At 46.1% G+C, this 21,519-nt stretch overlaps 1 protein-coding gene across 1 annotated transcript in view; it reads left to right on the top strand.

The window, feature by feature from the left end:
* Window positions 1-18,681, top strand: part of NEGR1 (neuronal growth regulator 1) — a 727,443-nt gene extending 708,762 nt beyond the window's left edge. Inside the window, exon 7 of the mRNA XM_075067714.1 lies at window positions 18,016-18,681. Within this exon, the coding sequence (XP_074923815.1) occupies window positions 18,016-18,146 (131 nt within the window). The 3' untranslated portion in view covers window positions 18,147-18,681. The remainder of the gene's footprint in view (window positions 1-18,015) is intronic.
* Window positions 18,682-21,519: the final 2,838 nt, after the last annotated feature.

Below are 21,519 nucleotides of genomic sequence, written 5' to 3'. Positions count from 1 at the left end.
GACAATTTTGTCTTTTTGCAAATAGATTTGACACAGTATATTTTTTAAAATATTCCCCATATTTCATAAAAGATAACAGCTAAATTCCGGAGTAATACACTGGAAGTCTGTTATTAATATGCCACCTACTGTTGACTAAAGTAGTGCATAATGTCGCTGCAGAAGCACATCTTCTAAATATTTTGGTGAACAACTATCATCTCTTGCTTGTTCTCATGCCTTATTTTCTTTTACCTTGTTCTAAAGATCTGTGCTGACAAAGTTGACCAAGAACAATTGTTTCTAATCATTACAGTGCCTATCAAAGTCTTGACATCTTTTAATGTAGATTGAATTGATTATTCAGTGCCATGAAAGCATGTCAGTTTTGAGACAAATGTTTGTTAATAGAGGTTTTTTAAACTTTCCAGACTATGCTGCCTGTCTCTGAAGTGCAGTTCATTAAAATTGGCTGTTACACCAAATAGGCATCATGTCTTTGAGCTGTTTAGTTTGTCCTAAATCCTCTGCTTGCACCAAGCCTAGACAGCGCGAGATTTTTTGCTATGACTGCTCCCCCATACTCCCACACCCTTCCCAGACCACAAGTAGCGGTGGAGCTGCTCCACAGGCCACTGCTGCCAGTCCTAGTTCGGTGCTGTTTACAGGGGGCAATGTAGATTCAGATAAACTGTGGTCCATCAGCCCATATCTACCCTTTGCCCTTAAATCTATATGCATGAGAAAGCAGAGAAGCTTCCACCAATTCCTGCCCCAGTGACCAGTTACAGTGGACTGCACTGATAAAAGGCAGGATTAGCCCTTTTGCTTGATTAATAGGGCCATTTTAATAACTGAATCGGATTTTCTTGTGGCAGACAACCAGATCGGTCCATTCATAACACACTTCTCAGCAATTCTTACTATTTTATCTCTTTAATACACGTGCACATTGCCCTTATGCACAGTAGTGGAAGGTGGTAATAAACATCCTGTAGCAGACTCCAAGTACCAAAACAGAGTGTTTGTGTGATTTGTATTTACACATGTGGTACAAGCATGCTAGTGAAAGTGAATAAAAATACTGGACAGTCAAAAGGCTATTAAATAAGCACATAAGTATATACAAGAAAAATTGGCTTTAACTAAGGAGAGCAGTCTGAGTCTTCTCCAGTTCAGTACTTCATTTGAAAGAGAGGAGGGAGGGACGGGAAAGAAAGAGGAAGCTGTATTATAAGAAGGGAGGAAAGAACAAGGTGATTTCCTGAATGTGCCTGCCCAATCTCAATGAGTACAGAGTCTATCTTGTCATCTTCTACCACATCTTGTGATGCCTCCCCGTTGAGAACATTTGTGTTTCTGTATTCTCATAATTTCCCAGTGGGCCAAGTTCCCCCCTTGCAACTGCCATTTTGTTGAAAGGATGTCCTGCCCCACTTTATTCAATTGGGGAAGAGAGACATATAAAGTCTATGAATGTTCACACGAATTCCAGAGATCAATCAGGCTGAGTACTGTTGCTCTAGAAGTTTGTGCCTGGATCTGGGGGAAAGATCAATTTCCAAACATTTCCTAGCTCTTTCATTTTTTACGTTCAAGAGCAATTTTTTTGCCTGGAATTCCATTTCCCTTTGTCTACTATCTACAGCTTCAATCCTGAAGTCAGGATGCAATCAAAAATCCCAGACTTCAATAAGACTGTTGTCTGACCCTGGATTTGTAGGCACCAGGCTCTACCTCCACACAGTTTTCTGTTTGAGAACTGCCAAGATCCTTATGAATTATTTTGTTTTACTGCTTCAACAGTGCAAGCTTGCCTAGGAGAAGCCCGTGTTGCTGTTTCGCCTCTTACCCACCAGTTATCAGCAGCTCCAGTCCTTGATTGCAGGGGTCTCCCATTCTTGAGAAATAAGGGACTGTGCCATCCCTATGCCCAGTGTATCCATGGCCAATGAGCAATCTTGGGGCCCGTTGGCAGTTAAAAATAAACAGCCCTGAAGCTGCTCTAATTTATGAGAGATTAGGTAGCCCCAGGATTTGGGGAGCAACAACCAGCTCCACGTCTGCGCTGGGCATGTGCACCTCAGCTGTAGCACAGATTGAGCCACCATGTTTTACATTGCTTTTGATCCATATTAGTTTTCAAAATATATTACCGTTGATTCATTTAGGAATATGCAGTGGAGTTGTCGCCACTGACAGTTCCAGGATATTTAGAGAGACAAGGTGGGTGACGGTAATATCTTTTATTGGACCAATGTTGTTGCTGAGAGAGACAAATTCAAGCCACACAGAGCTACTCTTCAGGATCTGGGAAAGTTACGCACAGCGGCACGGCACAATGCAAGGTGGATCAGAATGTTTAGGATAAAATCGTGAAGCACATATATGTAAGGAACCATTTCACGGAGAAGACATCGCTGTGCCTCTCAAATTGAACTCACACAGGAAAATGATAAAAGACAAACATACTGTATCCCTGCAGCGGGAACACTTTCACAAGCGATCACTCCTACGTCTGACCTATCAGTCCTCTATCCCCAAAGGGAACCTACACAACCCTTTCAAAAAGGTGAGCCTAGGACTTGAAATTCATTGTTCTGCCTAGAAACTAAAATCATCTGACAGAGAAGGATTTATGCTTCTTAAAACAATCTGTTACCCACTAACCTTGTCTTTTCCAGAACTGCAGAGGAGTTAAACAGGCCACTCTACCCTTGAATGGTTTTCAGAGTGGGTAGTCGTGTAGTCATGCATTCAGCAAAAACAACAAAGCACCATTAGAGATTAACAAATTTATTTGGCATAAGCTTTGAGGGCTAGAACCCACTTCATTCAGCTGCATAGAGTGGAAAATATAGGAGCAGATTTAAATGAGCGATGAAAAGATGGGAGTTGCTTACCAAGTATGAGGTCAGCTAATGTGACATTCATTTAACAGATAAGGGATACCATGGGAGGAAAATAACCTTTTTGTGTGGGGTTGATGAGGTGGCCCATTTTCAAACAGTTGACAAGAAGGTTGAGTAACAGTAGGGGAAATTAGGTTTAGTTTGTAGTGACCCAACCCACTCCAGTCTTATTCGATCTAATGTGATGGTTTCCAGTTTCAAATTATCATTCTGCAGTTTCACATTGGAGGCTGTTTTTAAGGTGTTTTTTTTGTTGTTGTTGAATTGCCACTTAGGTCTGTTATTGAGTTGACGGCGAGATTGAAGTGTTCTATGACTGGTTTTTGAATGTATAATTCCTGATGTCAGATTTGTGTCCATTTATTCTTTGCATAGGAGACTGTCGTGTTTGGCCATGACATGGCAGAGAGGCATTGCTGGCCACATGATGGCATATATCACATTGGTAGTATGTGCAGGGGAATGAGCCCTGATGGGTGGCTTGATGAGTTAGATCCTTGAATGGTGCTGTTGGAGAAAACTCAGTTCTCGCTTTTTTGTTGGGTGCAGCAAAATCAAATACTTTATTATTTCTCAGCAATTGCAATAGAGGGAAGGAGTGCCCTTAGGACACGGGTTCGCCCAGTCCCGGACAGGCTCTCAACAGGCTAAACAATACAGCAGCTTTTATTTTGTTATAGACAATAACAAGCATATACAGACAATAATAAGCAGCAACTGCATTTTGTTTACACATAGCGCCATCCTGCCTATTCTTATTTTCTCATTCTGGAAGGCGCCGTCTAATATTGGTTTTAGTGCAAGGTTGTGACAATTCTCACACATTCTTTCCACTCGCCTCATACTATCCTCACTTCTACAAGTCTCAAGTCATTAGTTACAGCTTGTCATAAACAGATTGTTAAGGGTTAATGTCTCTTTTCACCTGGAAAGGTTTAACAAACAGGGAACTAACACCTGACCAGAGGACCAATCAGGAGACAAGATACTTTCAACTCTGGGTGGAGGAAGTTTGTGGTTCGTCGTCCTTTGTTCTGTTTTTTTTCTCTCTCTCTTTCGGGATATGAGAAGGACCAGACATTACTACAGCTCTCTAAAGTTCTGTTCAAATGTAAGTAGAACAGGTGATTAGGCTTTTTAATTGTTTACTCTATTTGCACATGTGGATCTGGCTGGTTAACTTTTATACGTGTAGTTGCTGGGATATTTTGATTTGTATTGGTACTGGAGGGGAAGGGTTTCTTCCTTTGTCTGTAAACTATTAGGACCCTGTAATATTTACATCTTGAAGTTCAAAATAATTCCTTTACTTTTTCCTTTCTTTTATTAAAAGATTTTTTTAGAGAACCTGATTGATCTTCCTTGTTTCCCTTGTTTATCCCAGGGGATTGGGTTTAACACCAGGACTCGTGGTGGGAGGAGGGAAGGGGGAGAGAGAGGCTAATTTCTCTCTGTGCCAGGATTACTGTCTCTCTCAGGGAAGTTGGGAGGGGGGAGAAGGGGAATGGTTATTATTCCTGGTTTTAAGAATCCAAGGGATTTGGGTTCTTGGGGTCCCCAGGGAAGGTTGGGGAGATCAGAGTGCCCCAAAACACTATATTTTTGGGTGGTGGCAGGCTATCAAATCTAAGCTGCGTAATTAAGCTTAGAGGTTTCATGCAGATCCCAAATTTTGGACACTAAGGTTCGATATTGGGAGTTATACCTTATGACAACAGCTGCCCTAACTCTTGCTAACAAATGACAATGCATTAAGATCCCCTCCAAAATCCTTGTCAATCTTCTTCCCTTCTTCCACAGTAGCCTAGAATATTGTGCTAACTACTCCTGCTGAGCAATCTGTTCCACCTTGCATTTTGCTATGAAGCTGGGAGCCCCTTTCCCAGACCAGAAGAAAGAATTGTATGTGGCTCACAGTATTGCCAACTTCAAAGATCAAAAGTCACGAGTCGCCCCCGCCCCCGAAAATCATGACACATTTTAAAAAAAAGATTATATTACATTTTGAGTCAGTTTCTTGATGTTTGAACTCCCCGCCCATCCCCGCATGTGGGGCATGTGATAGAGTGCTGCCCCTCTCCCACATGTACTGGGATAAGGGGATTTGGCTGCTGATTCAGGAGCTCTCACCCCCACATCTGCTATCTCCTGCCCAGCCAATAAATCCTGTCCCCCAGTTCCCCATCAGTTCTGTCCCACCCAGCCCTCTCAGTTCAACCCCCCACAGTTCAGCCCCCGAACCATCAACTCTCCCCATGCCCCAGTTAAATGCTCCAGCACCACCCAATGCTTAAAACCCACCATCAGGGGTCCCCACCCCATCATCCCTCACCCTCCTCACTTCAGTCCTCTGCCGCCTCATCTTTTGCTCTTAGGGTTCTTCACCTACCCCAGGCCGGAAGGGCTGCAGTGGGGTTCCCTCTCCCATTTCCTAGGCTGGCATGGGAGCAGCCACCAGGACTGACTGCTGGAACCCCTGCTCAAGTCAGATGGCTGACAGGATTTTCTAAGTAAAATATTAGGCCTTGTCTACACGGCAGAAGTAAATCGAGAGTTATCTAAATCGATTTATAAAACCGAATTTATAAATTCGAATTAGAGCGTCCACACCACGAATCTCAAATCGAAGTTGTGCGTCCATGCCATGTCTTACTCGATTTCAGGAGGCAGTGCACTGTTGGAGCTGTGACACAGCTATCCCATAGTTCCCACTTTCCTGGTTTCGCCCAGTGGCCTGCTGGGACCAAAACATTGTCCCGGGTGCTGCTGGGTACAGCCTCACTCCCCTTTGTGAAAGCAGCAGCCAACCATTCCGCGCCGCTTTTTCCTGGGTGAAGAGAGCAAACGCCATAGCACAGCAACCATGGACCCTGCTGAGACCATGGACCCTGCTGAGACCATGGACCCCTGATGAGACCAGTAAGCAATCTGCAAGTTTTAAACAGCTCGCGCACTCTCGCCTGTCTATGCTGAACCATGACCTGAAAATTCAGGAGGAGAGGGGGAGGAGGGAGGTGGAGGAGGAGGGACAGGAGGAGGACTTGGAGTTGAGGAGGCAGCTGCGCACCGCAGGAGCGATGTAATGATGGTGATGATGACGACATAGAGAGTGATCTCTCCCTAACGCAGGACCCAGCATTTTGGAGCTACTGTGTAATGGTCACGCTTCTGCCCATTGAACGCCGATTTTGGCGCCGGAAAACAACACAGACTGGTGGGACCGCATAGTTTTGCAGGGTGTGGCGCGATTCCCAGTGGCTGCATAACTTTCGCATGCGTAAGAAGCACTTTCTTTGAACTTTGTGACTTGCTTTCCCCTGCCCTGAAAAGCCATAATACTGACATGAGAGCAGCTCTCACTGTGGAAGAAAGCGAGTGGCATAGCCCTCTGGAAGCTTGCAACTCCAGACACTACCCGTCAGATCGCGAATCAATTGGAGTGGGAAATCTACCTGGGGGCCTGCTGTGATGCAAGTAGCCAAAGCAATCGTTAGGCTGCTGCTCGAAAGTTTGTTGACTCTGGGAAACGTGCAGGTCATAGTGGATGGCTTTGCTGCCATGGGATCCCTAACTGTGGAGGGGCCATAGATGGAACCATTATCCCTATCTTGGCCCCAGAGCACCAGGGCGCCGAGTACGTGACCGCAAGGGGTACTTTTCCAGGTGCTGCAAGCACTGGTGGATCACAAGGGACGTTTCACCAGCATCCACGTGGTATGGCCAGGAGGGTTCATGACACGCGCGTCTCAGAAACAGTACTCTCTTTAAACGACTGCTTCAAGGAAATTACTTCCCAACCAGAAAATAACAGGTGGGCGATGTTGAGATGCTGTCGTTATCCTGGTGGTACCCAGCCTACCCCTTGATGCCTGGCTCATGAAGCCATACACAGGCAGCCTGGACAGTGCTCAGGAGCTGTTCAACTACAGGCTGGCAAGTGCAGATGGTGGTTAGAGTGTGCATTTGGGCGTTTAAAGGGGCGCTTTCGATCATTACTCACTCGCTCAGACCTCAGCCCAAAGAATGTCCCCGTAGCTATTGTGCTGCTTGCTGTGCTGCTCCACAATCTCTGTGAGAGTAAGGGGATACCTTTATGCGGGGGTGGGAGCTAGGCTTATCGCCTGGCCGCTGACTACGCGCAGCCAGACACCAGGGCGATTAGAAGAGCACACCAGGAGGCGGTGCGCATCAGAGAAGCCCTGAAATGTGTTTTGTCGCGGGCCAGGGTATGGTTTGATGCAGTGCTTCTTTGCCCTTGATGAACACTCCCGCCTCTATTGACTCCCTGTAAGCAACCCACCGTCCCCTTTACTTACAGCTTGCTGCAGGACTTTCAAAATCAACCCCCACCCTTTCATTACATGTGGCTGAAGGAAAGAAAGCAGTATGTTTTAAAATCATTTAATCTTTATTAAAACTCATTTGTTATTGCTTAAAAACAATGCGTTCATTTTTAAGGATCATTCCCTGTAATAAAAGCACCCTCCCCCCTTTGGATGTATGTCTGTAGAAAGGAACTATATTCAGAGGCACAGATTTATCTAGGTATCCTGAAAGCTGTGCTTTGGGAGGAGGATCACAGGAAGGAAAAGCCCATGAATAACATTTCAGCTTCATTACAGCCTTTGTGGTTGGGCTCTCCATGGGGGTGGAGTGTGCTGGTGCAGGAAGCCTTCCCCCACGCGTTCTACACGTCTGCGTGAGGGAGATATGGAACCTGGGGAGCTTGGAGGGTGATAAACATGGACTGCAGTGGCACTCTGTAACCCGCTGCTGTTCCTGAACAATCAACATGCGTCTGGAGATATCAGTGTTGATCACGCAGCAGCTCCAGCGTTCCATCACGCCAGCGCCTTCTTCCTCCTGCACCTCGATCTTCCTTCCCTGCCATCGCCTCTTGGATGCCATCTTTTATCTGTCCTGTTTCCTTCTCTCGCCACCTCTCTCTACCTGCCGTCTTCCTCTCGCACCTATTCGGCGTCTCTCCTGTCCTCCCGGTCACTGCATCTTTCTTGTATTTTGCTATCAGTTCCTCAAATCACTATGATGAGCTGTGTTACTGGGCTGACTTCCATGACTTCGAAAACATTTCGTCTCTCATTCTCTTTTTCCTCTGTCTCTTGGTAGCCCTGGCAGATGGGGTACTGGAGTAAAGAACACTGCACAAGCTGTAATGGTGGAGGTAAGAGAGAGAAGTATGTAAAAGATACATTTCTTGAACAATGATTCCACTCACTCACACAGCACTAAACTATGCACCTTACGCAGGACATTGTGATTTCACTGCAAGCGTCACATTTTCATCTTTTAATAGGGAGACTCTGTCCCCTGGGCTCAGAGCACTACAGATGCCAGCTTGTCGTACTACCATTATAAATTTGCTTCCAAGCAGCCATGGTTAAGTCTTTATGTTGTCTCACCCTCTCTCTGCTAGCATCATCGCAGCACAAGTCCCCTCCCCCCAGCTACATCGAGTGTGCATTACAGGAGCATAATGGCCATGTTTTCTCTAATGAAAGCAATTACTTATCTTCCATCCATGAACGTAAAATCGGAGGACGCATCAGCAGGATGTGTGCCTTGTGATCAGAGTCCTGGCGCTTATGCATCTATGCTTGTGATAACTACATCTCTGCTCTCTTATTCGATTTTAGGGTTACTCCTGTGGTTTAGTAGGAGTACTAAAATCGATTTAAATAGCCCTTTAATTCGAATTAGAGGGCTGCGTCATGTGGATGGGTGCTCCATAAATTCGAATTAAAGCCGTTTAATTCGAATTTAAGGCCTCGTGTAGACATGGCCTAAGCCTCACTTTTAGAACACTCAAGTGTCAGGATTTGTTTCCAGTTGATTCAATTGCGTATTTGAGGTTTGGTTTGGGCCCTCCCTTCCCCCTTCTTTATATCTCAGATGAAGTTTCTCTTCCCTGTTGGGGCGCAGCCATGCTGTCTACCTTCCCCCCCCCCAAACTTGTTAGCTTGATAGATTTTTCTGATATGCAAATGAATACTCATTGTCTTTCAAAGTACTTTGGAAGTAATTATTTAAGGTGGATAACTCCTATCTAACTAGAAACACATTTTAAGAATGTACTGCAGCTGAAGAAAAAATCCTGATATTTAAGAGTTCTATCATGCATGAGGGTTTATTTTGCTCAGAAATCGCAACTCTCACAATCAATCTGCAAGAGCTGGCATGTCTGCAGGGCCGGCTCCAGGCACCGGCAGACGAAGCACATGCCTGGGGAGGTACATGCTAAGGGGCAGCATTCCATCCATTCTTGGGGTGGCACAGTCCGGGCAGCTTTTCTTTTTTTTTGCTTTTTTGTTTTTTTTGTTGGTTTTTTTTTGTTGTTGTTGTTTTTCTTTTCTTTGCAGTTCGGGTGGCAGTCCAAGCGGCCTTTTTTTTTGCTTGGGGTGGCAAAAATGGTAGAGCTGGCCCTCCATGTCTGGCTCAAAAGCTTCTCTCTCTCTCTCTCTCTCTCTCTCTCTCTCCAACAGAAACTGGTCCAGTAAAAGATATTACCTTGTCCACCCTGTCTCTTTTTTATTAGGGAGGTTCAGCAAATCTGTTTTCTGCTCTCCATTGCATTCTCTTCCACTGTATGCAAGACTGAGGAAAGACATTAGAATGAGTGCTTCCCATGTGCCATTGAACTGAACCAGCCAAGAGCAACCACACATGGGAGTTAGTAAAAGTGGTCTCTTGTAAGGCTGCTTCTCTTCAGAGGTTTACACACCAGAGGGCAATGGTTTTCCGTGGCCTCTGCAAGACAGTAGCTCATGACAGGTGGCCTCTCTTCAGAGGTGGTCTCTAAGGCAGGTTTTACTGTAATTACAAGTCTTTCAGGACCAAGTAACCATGTTCCAGCCTTTACTGGACCAGATTTTTCAAGATGCAAGCCAGCATATGTTTTACACACACGCAGTAGTATGCACATGCATACTATCAGCTGGGCAAAGGCAAATTGAGTAGTTTGCATGTGTACATTGCTAGCCAGGTGCTTCTCTACCCAGACATGCATAAATACTCGATTTGCAGGTGCATAAAGTAGACAGACATGCATCTGTCCACACACAAATATGAACAAGCTTGAATATTGAAAATCGAGCACCATTGTCTATTGTTGAAACATATCTATCCAGAAAACGTGTATTCTGGCATTTATTGTAAAACAATCTATTGGTTTGAATAGTTCTAACATTAATATTTATAGTAATATGCAACGTTATTCATATTCAAAACATTGTTCTACATATTCTTAAGGGGAATCTAGCAAGTGCCATCACACAGAAAAAACATCTGAGCCATGTCTGTTCATTCTTACTACAGTAGCTGAATAAGGCCATATTTATTTTTTCAATCTACATTACAAATTAATGATTTTTTAATTTATTATACTTACAAAGATTAAGAACAGTTCTCTTCCAGTAACTTTAATTGTAATGAAGCTGCAGTACCAGGAGTTATGTAAGATGAAGTTTATTGCTTGGAGAAAATAGAAACTGTCATAAATAAATATGCCCAGCTAAGAATGGCTTTCCACATTTTCTGCAATGATAATATAAAACTTCATTCCTTTCTCACTGACTGCAGTTCCTCTACATCAATCTGAGTAAAGAGCATAAGAAAATTATTATTTGTACATGTTAAATATATTTTTGTTGTCTACCCAAAGTAGCAAAACTGAGAATAATAACATTCGACTCATAACTAATTTGAAATTTATCTTGCTACTCAAACTGTCATACCACCAAGCTTCATTCTATTGGGGAAAGCTACCAGAGATGCATCTGCAGCTCGAAGTTTACTACTTGTGTAAAGGAGAGAAGTAAAAGAGGTCAAATAATTAGAATTTTTAAATTTTACATTGCAATTTCACCCATTTTGATTGTACAGTGCCAGACTTGACTACTTGATTTAAAGAATGTCTCTTGGTTGGCAGTTACTTTCCCAAAGCCAGTATGCCATAAGGCTTTGTCTACACTACACACCTTTTAGCAACGTGGCTGTGCCGTTACAGCCGTGCTGCTAAAAGTCATGCAGAGTAGCCTCTATTTGTTGGCAGGAGTGAGTTCTCACGCCAACAAAAAACTTACACCCCAACAAGCGGTGGTAACTCTGTCAGCAGTGCCTGCATGGAGCCCCACTGACTTGCTTCACAGAGGTGCATATGTCAGGCTATGCACTGCAAACAGCAGGATTTCAGTCTACTAAGAATCTACTATACTAGTACTATAAAACCTACCAAGAAGCTTCCGAACAGATTAAAAAATATGTTTTGAAGCAATAATCATATAAGGAATATACAGCAGCATTGCCTGCAACAATGAGAATTTGCACGTTAATTAAAAATAACAAAATGGAACTACTTAGAAATGTATATGCCATAACTGAGTGACCCCGTAATCATATTGCTGTAAAACATTTCCCTTCTGCACATTTTATCCTCATTTGTCTATAAATCCAGCATCAAGGACCCAATCCTACTAAACACGTCCTATGCAGTACTCCTATTCATGGTAGTAAGCACTAAATTGGGTAGGAATTGGTTGAAGTCTCTAAATTACTGTAATATCCTACAAGGAGGGACCAGTCTAATGTGTTTCATTTGAAATGCTCAGGGGATTGTAGGTGGTATCATAGCTCCCACTGGCAGTGAAGTCCTGTCCCCCCCAACGCCACCTGCCCGCCGGTGGCCCCACTGATCAACTCTTCCCCCTCTCTCCCAGTACCTCCTGTCCACTGCAATCAGTGTCCAGGAGGCTCTGGGAGGAAGGGGGAGAAGCCGCAATGGAGCATACTCAGGGGAGGGGATGGAACTTGGTGGGATGAGGTGGGGTGGGGATGGGGTCTGGGGCAGAGTGGGGGTGGGAAGAGGAAAGACGGGGGTGGGAGCATGCAGGAAAGTGGTGGGTGGGGGCAGAGTCTGGGGTGTAGCCTAGAGGGGGTTAAGCACCTCCCCGCCCCCGAGGCCTGGAGGAAGCTAGTGGCTATGAGTGGTATAACATAGCAATAACAATTAGCAATAAATAAAATGCTATAGGATGGTGTTCCTTACTAAACACTGTTGAGTGTATGTCAGATAAATCTCTTTTATTTCGTTGAAAGATAAGCAGTAATCCTTTCTTGACGCACGTCTCCATTCATACTCCCATTGGTTTGGCTTTGTGTGCCAGCCAGGTTCTGTGATATCTTTCACATCACAAGATTTTACATGTTGGGAGGTCACTGGGTATGTCTACACTGCAATGTAAGCCTGGACTCAGACTCAGGCTTGAGCTAAGGTTAATAACTTACTAATTGCACAAAACCGAACAACCTAACCTCACCCCTTCCCTGAAGCCCTGCCCCTGTCCCGCCCCTTCCCAGAGGCCCCGCTCCCACTCACTATATTCCCCCTTCCTTGGTGGCTCACTCTCCCCCACCCTCCCTCACTTTCACTGGGCTGGGGCAGGAGGTTGGGGTGCGGTAGAGGGTGAAGGCTCTAACTGGGAAGTGGGCTCTGGGGTGGGGCTGGAGATGAGGGGTTTGGGGTGCAGGAGGGGGTTCCAGGATGAGGTGTGGGGCTGAGAGATTCATAGTGTGGTATGGGGCTGCTGGTTGAGGCAGAAGGTTGGGGTGCAGGGGGGGTGCAGGCTCTGGCATGGGGATGAGCAGTTTGGGGTGCAGAAGGGGACTCTGGGTTTGGGGAGGCTCAGGGCTCAGGCTGGGGGTTGAGGCATGGGTTTATCTCAGGCAGCTCCCAGTCAGTGTTGCAGCACGGCTAAGGCAGGCTCCCTGACTGTCCTGGCTCTGCTCTGCACCCCAGAAGTGGCCAGCAGGTCCAGCCTCTAGGCAGGGGGGCCAGGAGGCTCCATGCACTGCTCTCGACCGCAGTCAGTACGCTTCCAAGTTCCCACTGGCCGTGGTTCCCGCATAGAGTCCCGTCCCTCCCCCCACTACATAGGAGCCAGACCTGCTGGCCACTTCTGGGGTGCAGCGCCGTGCCAGGACAGGTAGGGACTAGACTGTCTTAGCCATGCTGGACCACCAACCAGCCTTTTAATGGTCCGGTCGGTGGTCCTGACTGGAGCCACTAGGGTCTTCGTTTGACAAGGTGTTCTGGTCAAAAACTGAACACCATGGAACCCTAGCTTGAGCCCAAACCCTGCTTCTGCCAACACACAATTCTGTCCAACTCAGGCCAGGAAGCCCTCCAGGCCCGGGCCCCAAGAGCTGGCAAGAGGGGTGAGGGTTCAAGCCCGAGTCACACTGGGACTTGGGTCCAACTCTATCATTTCGTAGTGTGGATACAGCTTGGGCAAGGGTTCCTCAGGCTCGGGTCCTGAATGTCCAACAACCGTAGCTCACAATCTCATGGGCTGATGTTCCTTGTCCTTTCTATCCCAAGACTGGCCAATTGCCTCCCAGAAAACAGAAGCAATCCTCCTGGTGCAAGTACAACTGCTCAATGTTTAACCCTTCCATTTTATTCTGATCACTAAGTTGCAAACACAGTGAACCTTCTCATGTGTTTGTAATGGTCCCCAACCATAGTCCTTTGCCAAACATGCTGCTACCTGGTCAAGGGAATCGCAGCCAGATTTTGGTAAATGTCTGGAGCAAGACAAAACGTTCAACTTCAGTGAGAGTACCAGATGCATATCAGAAAATAGTGAAACAGCTGGTAGAGTTGGTCAGATGTATTGGTGACCTTCTGACCCCAGAATTTAGTATCGGACCAGATGGGAGCAAGCAGGTGCCAGATCAGGCTAGCAAGGTGACTCTGGTGCTCACACCAGTCCTCAAGGAGACTTTACTGCAGGAGCAGCTCCAGCATGTCCTGGGTCTGTACTCAGAACCTGCTGCAGAACCAGCAGCAAAAGCAGAAGTAGGCCTGGAGCCTAGTGTTTGGCTCCATGTTTCTTATTATTAATATACAAATATGGAGGAATTTCTAGTTTTTGAACCAACGCAATTTTTAGTACCAGCCGTGCGTAGCAGCATTTATCCGCTAATGGTGGAATGTATGCCAGCACGTGAGCGTCCCCACCTCCACCCCACCATGTGGAATTCACAACTGGATCCCAAAAAGCACAAACACCAGTTAAACAATCATTTAAATGTAAATGTACATTTGATAGTTGCACATTCTTACACAGATGTGCCACGGTGTTACAAGACTCTTATATTATCATCCCTTTTAGTATGGTGCTCTGTATAAATTATAAAATGTCTCTTTGCCATTGTGAAAGTAGAATGAATTATATTGTAAAAATAAGAATGGATTAAAGAAATGTTGTATGTACATTTAAGCAGAAATAAGAAATGTTGAAATACAGGTGCCAGGAAAAGAAACATTAGGCATAAACAACGGTGCTAATGGCGAAACATTAACAGAAGATCGGTAATAGTTAGTAAGGAAATAAGTTTATCTGGGCTAGGCATGCATATCTTATCAGATTCTGCTTCCTTTGTTATCTTGTTAAGTTCTCGCCCTTTTATCTGTATAAATAAGATAGTTTGTATCTTGCATAGTGCTCACATTATCTGGGTGTTATTAGCAGAGCGCTGTGCTAATAAAACAGAGTGGTCTGACAAATTGTGAGTCCTGTGTCTAACTTTGACACCATTTAGGAACCTCCAGGATTGTTATGCCCTCTAGAACGTGGAATGCATGAAAGAACAGAGAAGGCTTAGGTAGTAAGCCCTTTGCCCCACCTCACCCCCCCACACACTTCACTCCCCTCCCAAAGCCCAAGAAGGTCAGCAATTTTTAAAAATCTAGCATGTGCATATTTTAATTTACCATTATTTGCGCTCTCTTTTCACTCTGATTAACTTAATACTGTCCACAGAGCTCCTGGGAACTGAAGCATTCTCTTATAACATATTAAAACAGTTTTACAAAGTATCTTTTTTTGGCCTTAAGACTTGGCAGGCACTTTTCTCTGTGGATGCCCTGAACGTTCTTTGAAGTACTGAGACAATGTTTGATAACTGCTTTCAGGTCCTTCTACCTCTGTAGGCCTCCATATCTTGGCAATTTGGCCACACTCCAGCAGGAGCCTGGGATTTCGAACTATCACAGACCAGTTCAAGTGGAAGCATTTCCAGTTGGACTTTCTGGACAGGGCCAACGAGCAGCTGCACTACCAAAGGGAAGAGGACTCGCAGCAAGTGGAAAGGCACAGACAGGCTGCATAATGGGAGGATAGAATTGCAGCACATGTGGAAAGACTGGCAGCACGGTTTCTAGGGCAGGAACATTGGTGGAGGGAGTAAGATAGAGTACAGTGGAAAGACCTATTTGAGAGGCCGTTTGTGATATTGGCCCCAAGAACGCAGGCTTCTCATGTCCTGAATCCCCTCCATGCAGGGCCGGCTCCAGCCACATCGCACCAAGCGCGTGCTTGGGGCGGCATGCCTCGCGGGGTGCTCTGCCGGTTGCCCGGAGAGCGGCAGGCGGCTCCGGTGGACCTCCCGCAGGCGTGCCTGCGGAGGGTCCGGTGGTCCCGCGGCTCCGGTGGACCTCCCGCAGGCGTGCCTGTGGAGAGTCCGGTGGTCCCGCGGCTCCGGTGGACCTCCCGCAGGCGTGCCTGTGGAGAATCTGGTGGTCCCGCGGCTCCGGTAGATCTCCCGCAGGCGTGCCTGCGGAGAGTCTGGTGGTCCCGCGGCTCCAGTGGAGCATCCGCAGGCACGCCTGCGGGAGCTCCACTGGAGCCGCGGGACCACTGGACCCCCCGCAGGGAAGCCTGTGGGAGGTCCACCAGAGCCACGGGACCGGCGAGCGGCAGAGCGCCCCCCACAGTGTGCCGCTGTGCTTGGGGCGGTGAAATGACTAGAGCCAGCCTTGATCCATGGTACTAAGTGCTACAGACCAGGAACACATTGGACAATTGCATGGTTGGGTGGCCCATGCACTCCTTCACACACTAGCTGGACAGGGTAAATGTATTCCTTGCAGGCCTCCCCAGATCATGCAGCAGCACCAAGTGCATGCTTAATATACAAGAAAGGTAAAGAAGAATGAGGTGCCAGCAGACACACAACCGCAGAGGATTTATTTGTTGATACTGGTCACTGTTTGCACTGTTCAATGTTTGTTTTATGTACTTTCTTTTATTACTCAAGTATCAGAGGGGTAGCTGTGTTTGTCTGGATCTGTGGCACCTTATAGACTAACAAACATATTGGAGCATGAGCTTTCATGGGTGAATACCCACTTCGTCGGATTTATTACTGGTTTTGTTGTTGGTTTATTATTTGATGTCCTAATGGCAGCTGGCCTGCCTGGCAATGCTTTAATATTGTGTTTTTGTAAGACAACCATGTTCCTAAATAAAGGCTTTTATATTATTAAGAAAGTTCATTATCATCACTGCATCACATCATATAATGTGTATTTCAAATAATAAAGATAAACCATGATATGGCAAACACAATTTCTCAATGCAGCTATATACATCAATCCACAATGAATATCCACAGTTCTTGCCACACAGTGCACCACAATTTCATAAGTAATCTCTCATCCATAATTAAAAATCATGATAATCAGTCCCCCTGTGACATGGTGCATAAACCCCACACTAGAACTGAAGGAGTTAAAGAACAACTCTGGGCCCCACCCAGCCATCTAAGGAGCATGCCTGGGATGGAGGCAGGCCTTAAAAGGAAGCCAGAGAGTTCAGAAGGGGCTCAGAGGGCAGGGAAAAGGAGGCCCTGAGAGGTCCTGAAAAGGGATGCTGCAGCAGCTCCTCTGGGAAATAAGGAGCCCACCTGCTAGGCCCAGACAGACTAAAGGTGCATTTGATACATTTTCTTCAGTGACTTTTGCTACAGACTGCAAAGCTTGGACTATAAGAGGGGTGGGGGGTGGTAGAAAGTGGACCAGCTGCAAAGTGCTCAGTGTTCCTGACCTTTAGTTACTCTCACAGGGCCCTGGACCGGAGCCTTGGGTAATGGGAGGGCTTGGGCTCCTCTGCCAAACTCCGCTGTACTAAGAAGGAACTGACCTTGTACCAATAGGTGACACTTACCTCAAGTGCCAATCATCACACACACCCATTCATTGCATACAGTGACAGCACCTCATTTATTGTTAGCATTGCTGTACAAACACATTCATAAACATACTATTCTCCCTAGTTTCTGATCCACGCAAGTGTATAGTGTGGGAGCACAGAGCATCCCTGATTTCTACTGAATCCTGCTCCAGCTGTGACAGGGTCTTTCTGACTGATTATACGAATTCAGCAATCCATTGCTGCCATAGGTCCATTCAGGGGCAAATGGCTCACCTTTGCCTTCACAAAGACTGTGAAGAGCACAGCAGGCCACAATATTTCAGACAGCATTGATGACACTGGAATCCGAACACTTCTGTAAATAGTGCCGGTGGGATTTCAGTGTGACAAATGCACATTCTACACTTACTGAGAGTGCTGTGCCACTTAGCATCCTTATATTCATAACCTATACACTACTGTAATAATTTTTGAACAAAATATGCCTTGTGAAGTATCACCACTGATCATTAATATACTTGTGTGATGTATGTATGCAATGGGTATTAAGCATTATGGATATATGCTAGAATTATGACTAAAGTGTATTTAAACCAGGGATGTAAGGAGCAGTTGTTTAAAAGGTCTGCACTAGACAAAGGAATGTATTTTCCCCATCTAAGAGGTACTTCAAAGTACTTTGAAAGACAATGAGAGTGTATTTACATATTGTGGAAACAAACCCATCAAGCTATCAAGGAGCAAAGGCAAATCACACACGAATAAGTTAGGGAGAAGACAGCATGGCATCTACACCCAACAGGACAGAGAAGCTTGTTCTGGGTTTTACTTTTCAAATAAAGAAATGAATTCATTGCAAAGATTTTAATGGTCTATAAAGATTTGGGGGTGGCCAAACTTCAAGTTATAAGCAATTGAATTAACTGATTATATAAAATATTACTGTATTACAAGCGTGTATATGAGGTCTTTTCTGAAAGCTACCAACACACTGGTGATTAATATCTTATAATATATACTTTATATTTATAGTATATAAAGTATATACTAACATTATATATGGGTACTCAGTGAAATATGGGTACTTAATGATATTCTTTTTTAAAATACAGGTTCCCTCCCAGACAGGAGGGAAGGCAACTATTTACCTGTCTCCTCTGTAAAATTAAGCCTGGTGGAAGCAAAAATATGGAAGCCTCATGCAAAAGGGTTGGAAGCCCACAGGAAGGTAAGAACAGCATGATGTCATCCTGCCTCTTGAAATGAAATAATTGAACTTTGGACAATATAAGCAAAGACAGAAGTCATCTTTGGTATCCATCACTAGACAGACCCATGGGAAAAGAGATCTTGCAAACTGAGATGAGTTCTTCAACCAAGGTTGAAGCCTGTGGAAACTGAAAATAGGTAAGAAATCATCTTGAACAAAGCCTGTATCTTCCTATGTAAATTTTTAGACTTTTAGATACATATTTTCATTTGTATTTGCTTGTAACACCTTCTAACTTTATTCCTTTCACTTGTCATCACTTAACCTATTTGTTTTTGTTAATTAACTTGCTTTACTATTACTATAAACCAACTCAGTGCTGTGTTTAAATGAAAGTGTGTATTTACCCCATTTAATAAGCTTTGATTTGTTTCTGGGTCTTTAGAGGAACAAACAAACCTTATTATTTCTCTGAACAGTCCACAAGAGGGCTGGACAAAGCACACAATTTTGGAAAAATTAAGGCCGGAGTATTTTGGGGTCACCTTGCTTTTGTAATCAAGGCTGGTGGAAGCCAGAGCAGGACTGTAGACAGACTGCTGGTGTGAGAGCTGCTGAATCAGAGCTATCTAAGCACACAGACACTCAGAGTGTCACTACATGCTTGTAGGCTGGCTTGGAGCATCGTAGGCTGTGAGCTACAACAACAAGACATTGTGAGTCACTTAGGGTTATAGGGCAGGTGGTGACACAACCTCTCACTGGTCTGGACTGCACCCAGAACTGTCACCACATGTATAAAGAAACCTTCTTTTGCTAGGCCCTCCGAGATCAGGATATAGCTTCATAAACAAAGGCAAAAAGGGTTCTGTGGGGTCCCTAGACTAACAGTGGGGACAGTAACTCTATTTATGGCAATATGATTTGGTGGGAATAACGTCTCAGAATGATTATGAAAATTGACTCCTGACCGGCAGAAAACCCTACCATCATGAACTTTTTCAGTACTCCCCATGCTGGCATCAATAAATTGGCCTCTGAAGTCCACAAGAGTCTGCATAACAATGGAGTGGTACCCTTGGTGGTTTATGTATTCATATGCTCCTTGAGGGGGGAAACTGCAGCCACATGAGTCCCACCAATGGCCCCACCGTAGTTCTCTCAAACCTTGTTCTCTCAAAACCAGCAGATACTTCAGGAATATTGTTTATGCCCACTACCTTTGGGTAAATCACACACCTGATTGCCTCAGAAACTTCTGCTACCACTTTACCCACAGTTAGCTTTCTGACACCAATCTGGTTAGCAATAGATCTGGAGCAGTATGGATAGCAAGCTTTCAGATGGTTAGAGCAACCCACTTCTGGATTGGCAAGGCCACCCTCATGCATGTGTTGTAATGCTGGAGGTTAGGGCAAGCTGCTCACAAAGCTTTAGAAATGTTTCTCCATTGAAAAGTTCTGGACCCACTACTAGTCATCCCAGGTCTGCATGACAATGTGATCCCACCCATCTGTGCCTGTGGCCCTGCTTCAGAAGTGCCAATCTACATAGGGTGCATGAGCAGCTATACAACAGTGCAAAGTGCAAGATCATGCACTTAGAGACTAACAAGAATTTTTGTTATAAGTTGGGGGTGTATCAGTTGCAAGTGACACAGGAGGAGAAAGACCTGGGTATATTGCTTGATCAGAGGATGACCATAATCCACGAATGTGATGCAGCCGTGAAAAAGGCTAATGCAATCCTTGAATGCAATCCCAGGCAGGATATTTCCACTAGAAATAGGGAAGTGTTATTACCAGTATACAGGCACTGGAATACTGTATGCAAGTCTGGTCTCCCATGTTTAGGAAAGATGAATTCAAACTGGAACAGGTGTGGAGAAGGGCTACTAGGCAGTGGTGCAAATAGGTTTTAACTCTTACTGGTACAGTGATTTATGGGAGGGACACAAAGGGGGGGCACCAGCTAAAGAGGGAGAAAGTAACCTCACCACATGACTTCTCACCGCTCTGCCCCTAGCCGGGGCCCCATGGGGTTGGGGTGCGAAGTGCAGGCAGGGAGCTTAGGGCAGGGAGTTGGGGTGCAGGAGGAGTGCAGGGTGCAGGCAGAGGGCTTAGGGGAGTTGGGGTGCACGAGGGTGAAGGGTGCATCAGGGGACTCAGGGCAGGGGGTTGGGGTGCAGGAGGGATGTGGGGTGCAGGCAGGGGGCTCGGGCAGGGGGTTGGGGTGCAGGAAGGATACGAGGTGCAGGCAGGAGGCTCAGGGCAGGGGGTTGGAGTGCTGGAGGGGTGCAGGATGCAGGCAGGGGGCTCAGGGCAGGGGGTTGGGGTGCAGGAGAGGTGCAGGGTGCAGGCAGGGGGCTCAGGGCAGGGAGATCAGGGGCAGGGTGCAGGAGGGGTTCAAGCTCCAGCCTGGCACCGCTTACCTGCAGCGGCACACTCCCTGCCTGCCTGCCCTGGACCCATGCCACACTGCTCGCCACATCCCTGCGTGGCCCTGGGGGAGTGGGGCACAGGGCTCCATGCGCTGCCCTTGCCACGCCTTCAGGTACCTCCCCCAAAGCTCCCACTGGCCACAGTTCCCTGTTTCCAGACAATGGGAGCTGCAGGGGGCGGTGCTTGGAGCAACGCATGGAGCTCTCTCAACCCCTGGGATGTGGTGCCACGCCGGCTGCTTCTGAGAGCGGTGCGGGTCCTGCGCCACCACGGGGGGCAAATCCCATGGGCCGGATCCAAAGCCCTGAGGAGCCAGATCCAGCCCATGGGCATTACGGTGTGCCTGGGCACACTCGGCACACCCCGTGCGCATGCCTATGTTTGAGTCTATAACGAGAGTCATGACCAGCATGAGTCTGACATTCCTGTATCCTCCTCCTCCTCCTCCGACAGGTGCCTTCAGTGGGTCAGAAAACACAGTTGTAATGTCCACCAGCGTCTCCTGGATGCTCTGCACGTTTCTTGAGACAGAAGTGAAAGCCCAAGAGCTCTTCAAATGGCGGTGACTCCCCTGTGTTGCTGGCTCTGGTTGCTGGGACCCAAAAGATGGCTCCGCAGGATGCGTTAGCAAGCCTGGGGTAGGCTGGTTTCACAGGCACAGCAATTCTCTGGATATTTAATTTCACTCAGATAAGTAATTTAATCTACTCTTCCTTTCCAGACAGTTTGTGGCTTTTCCTGTAAGAAAACTTACAATTTCTTTGCAATGAAGTCCAGTATGACTCAGTTCTGTGTAGTGAACCGGACAGCAACAGAAAAAATCAGAGAGCAGGACCCTCAGCTGGTGTAAATCAGCCAAGCAGCAGCGAAGCTCCAGTGACACCAGTTCATACTACCTGAGGATCTGGCCCAGACACTTTGGCTCTGGTTACCTACAGAAACTCTCATAAAAATGTCTACTGTTG

This window comes from Chelonoidis abingdonii, chromosome 7 (assembly GCF_003597395.2).
Source record: "Chelonoidis abingdonii isolate Lonesome George chromosome 7, CheloAbing_2.0, whole genome shotgun sequence".
NCBI lineage: Eukaryota > Metazoa > Chordata > Testudines > Testudinidae > Chelonoidis > Chelonoidis abingdonii.
Note: the sequence above shows the minus strand (reverse complement) of the source record. Positions and strands in the feature narration are given on the sequence as shown.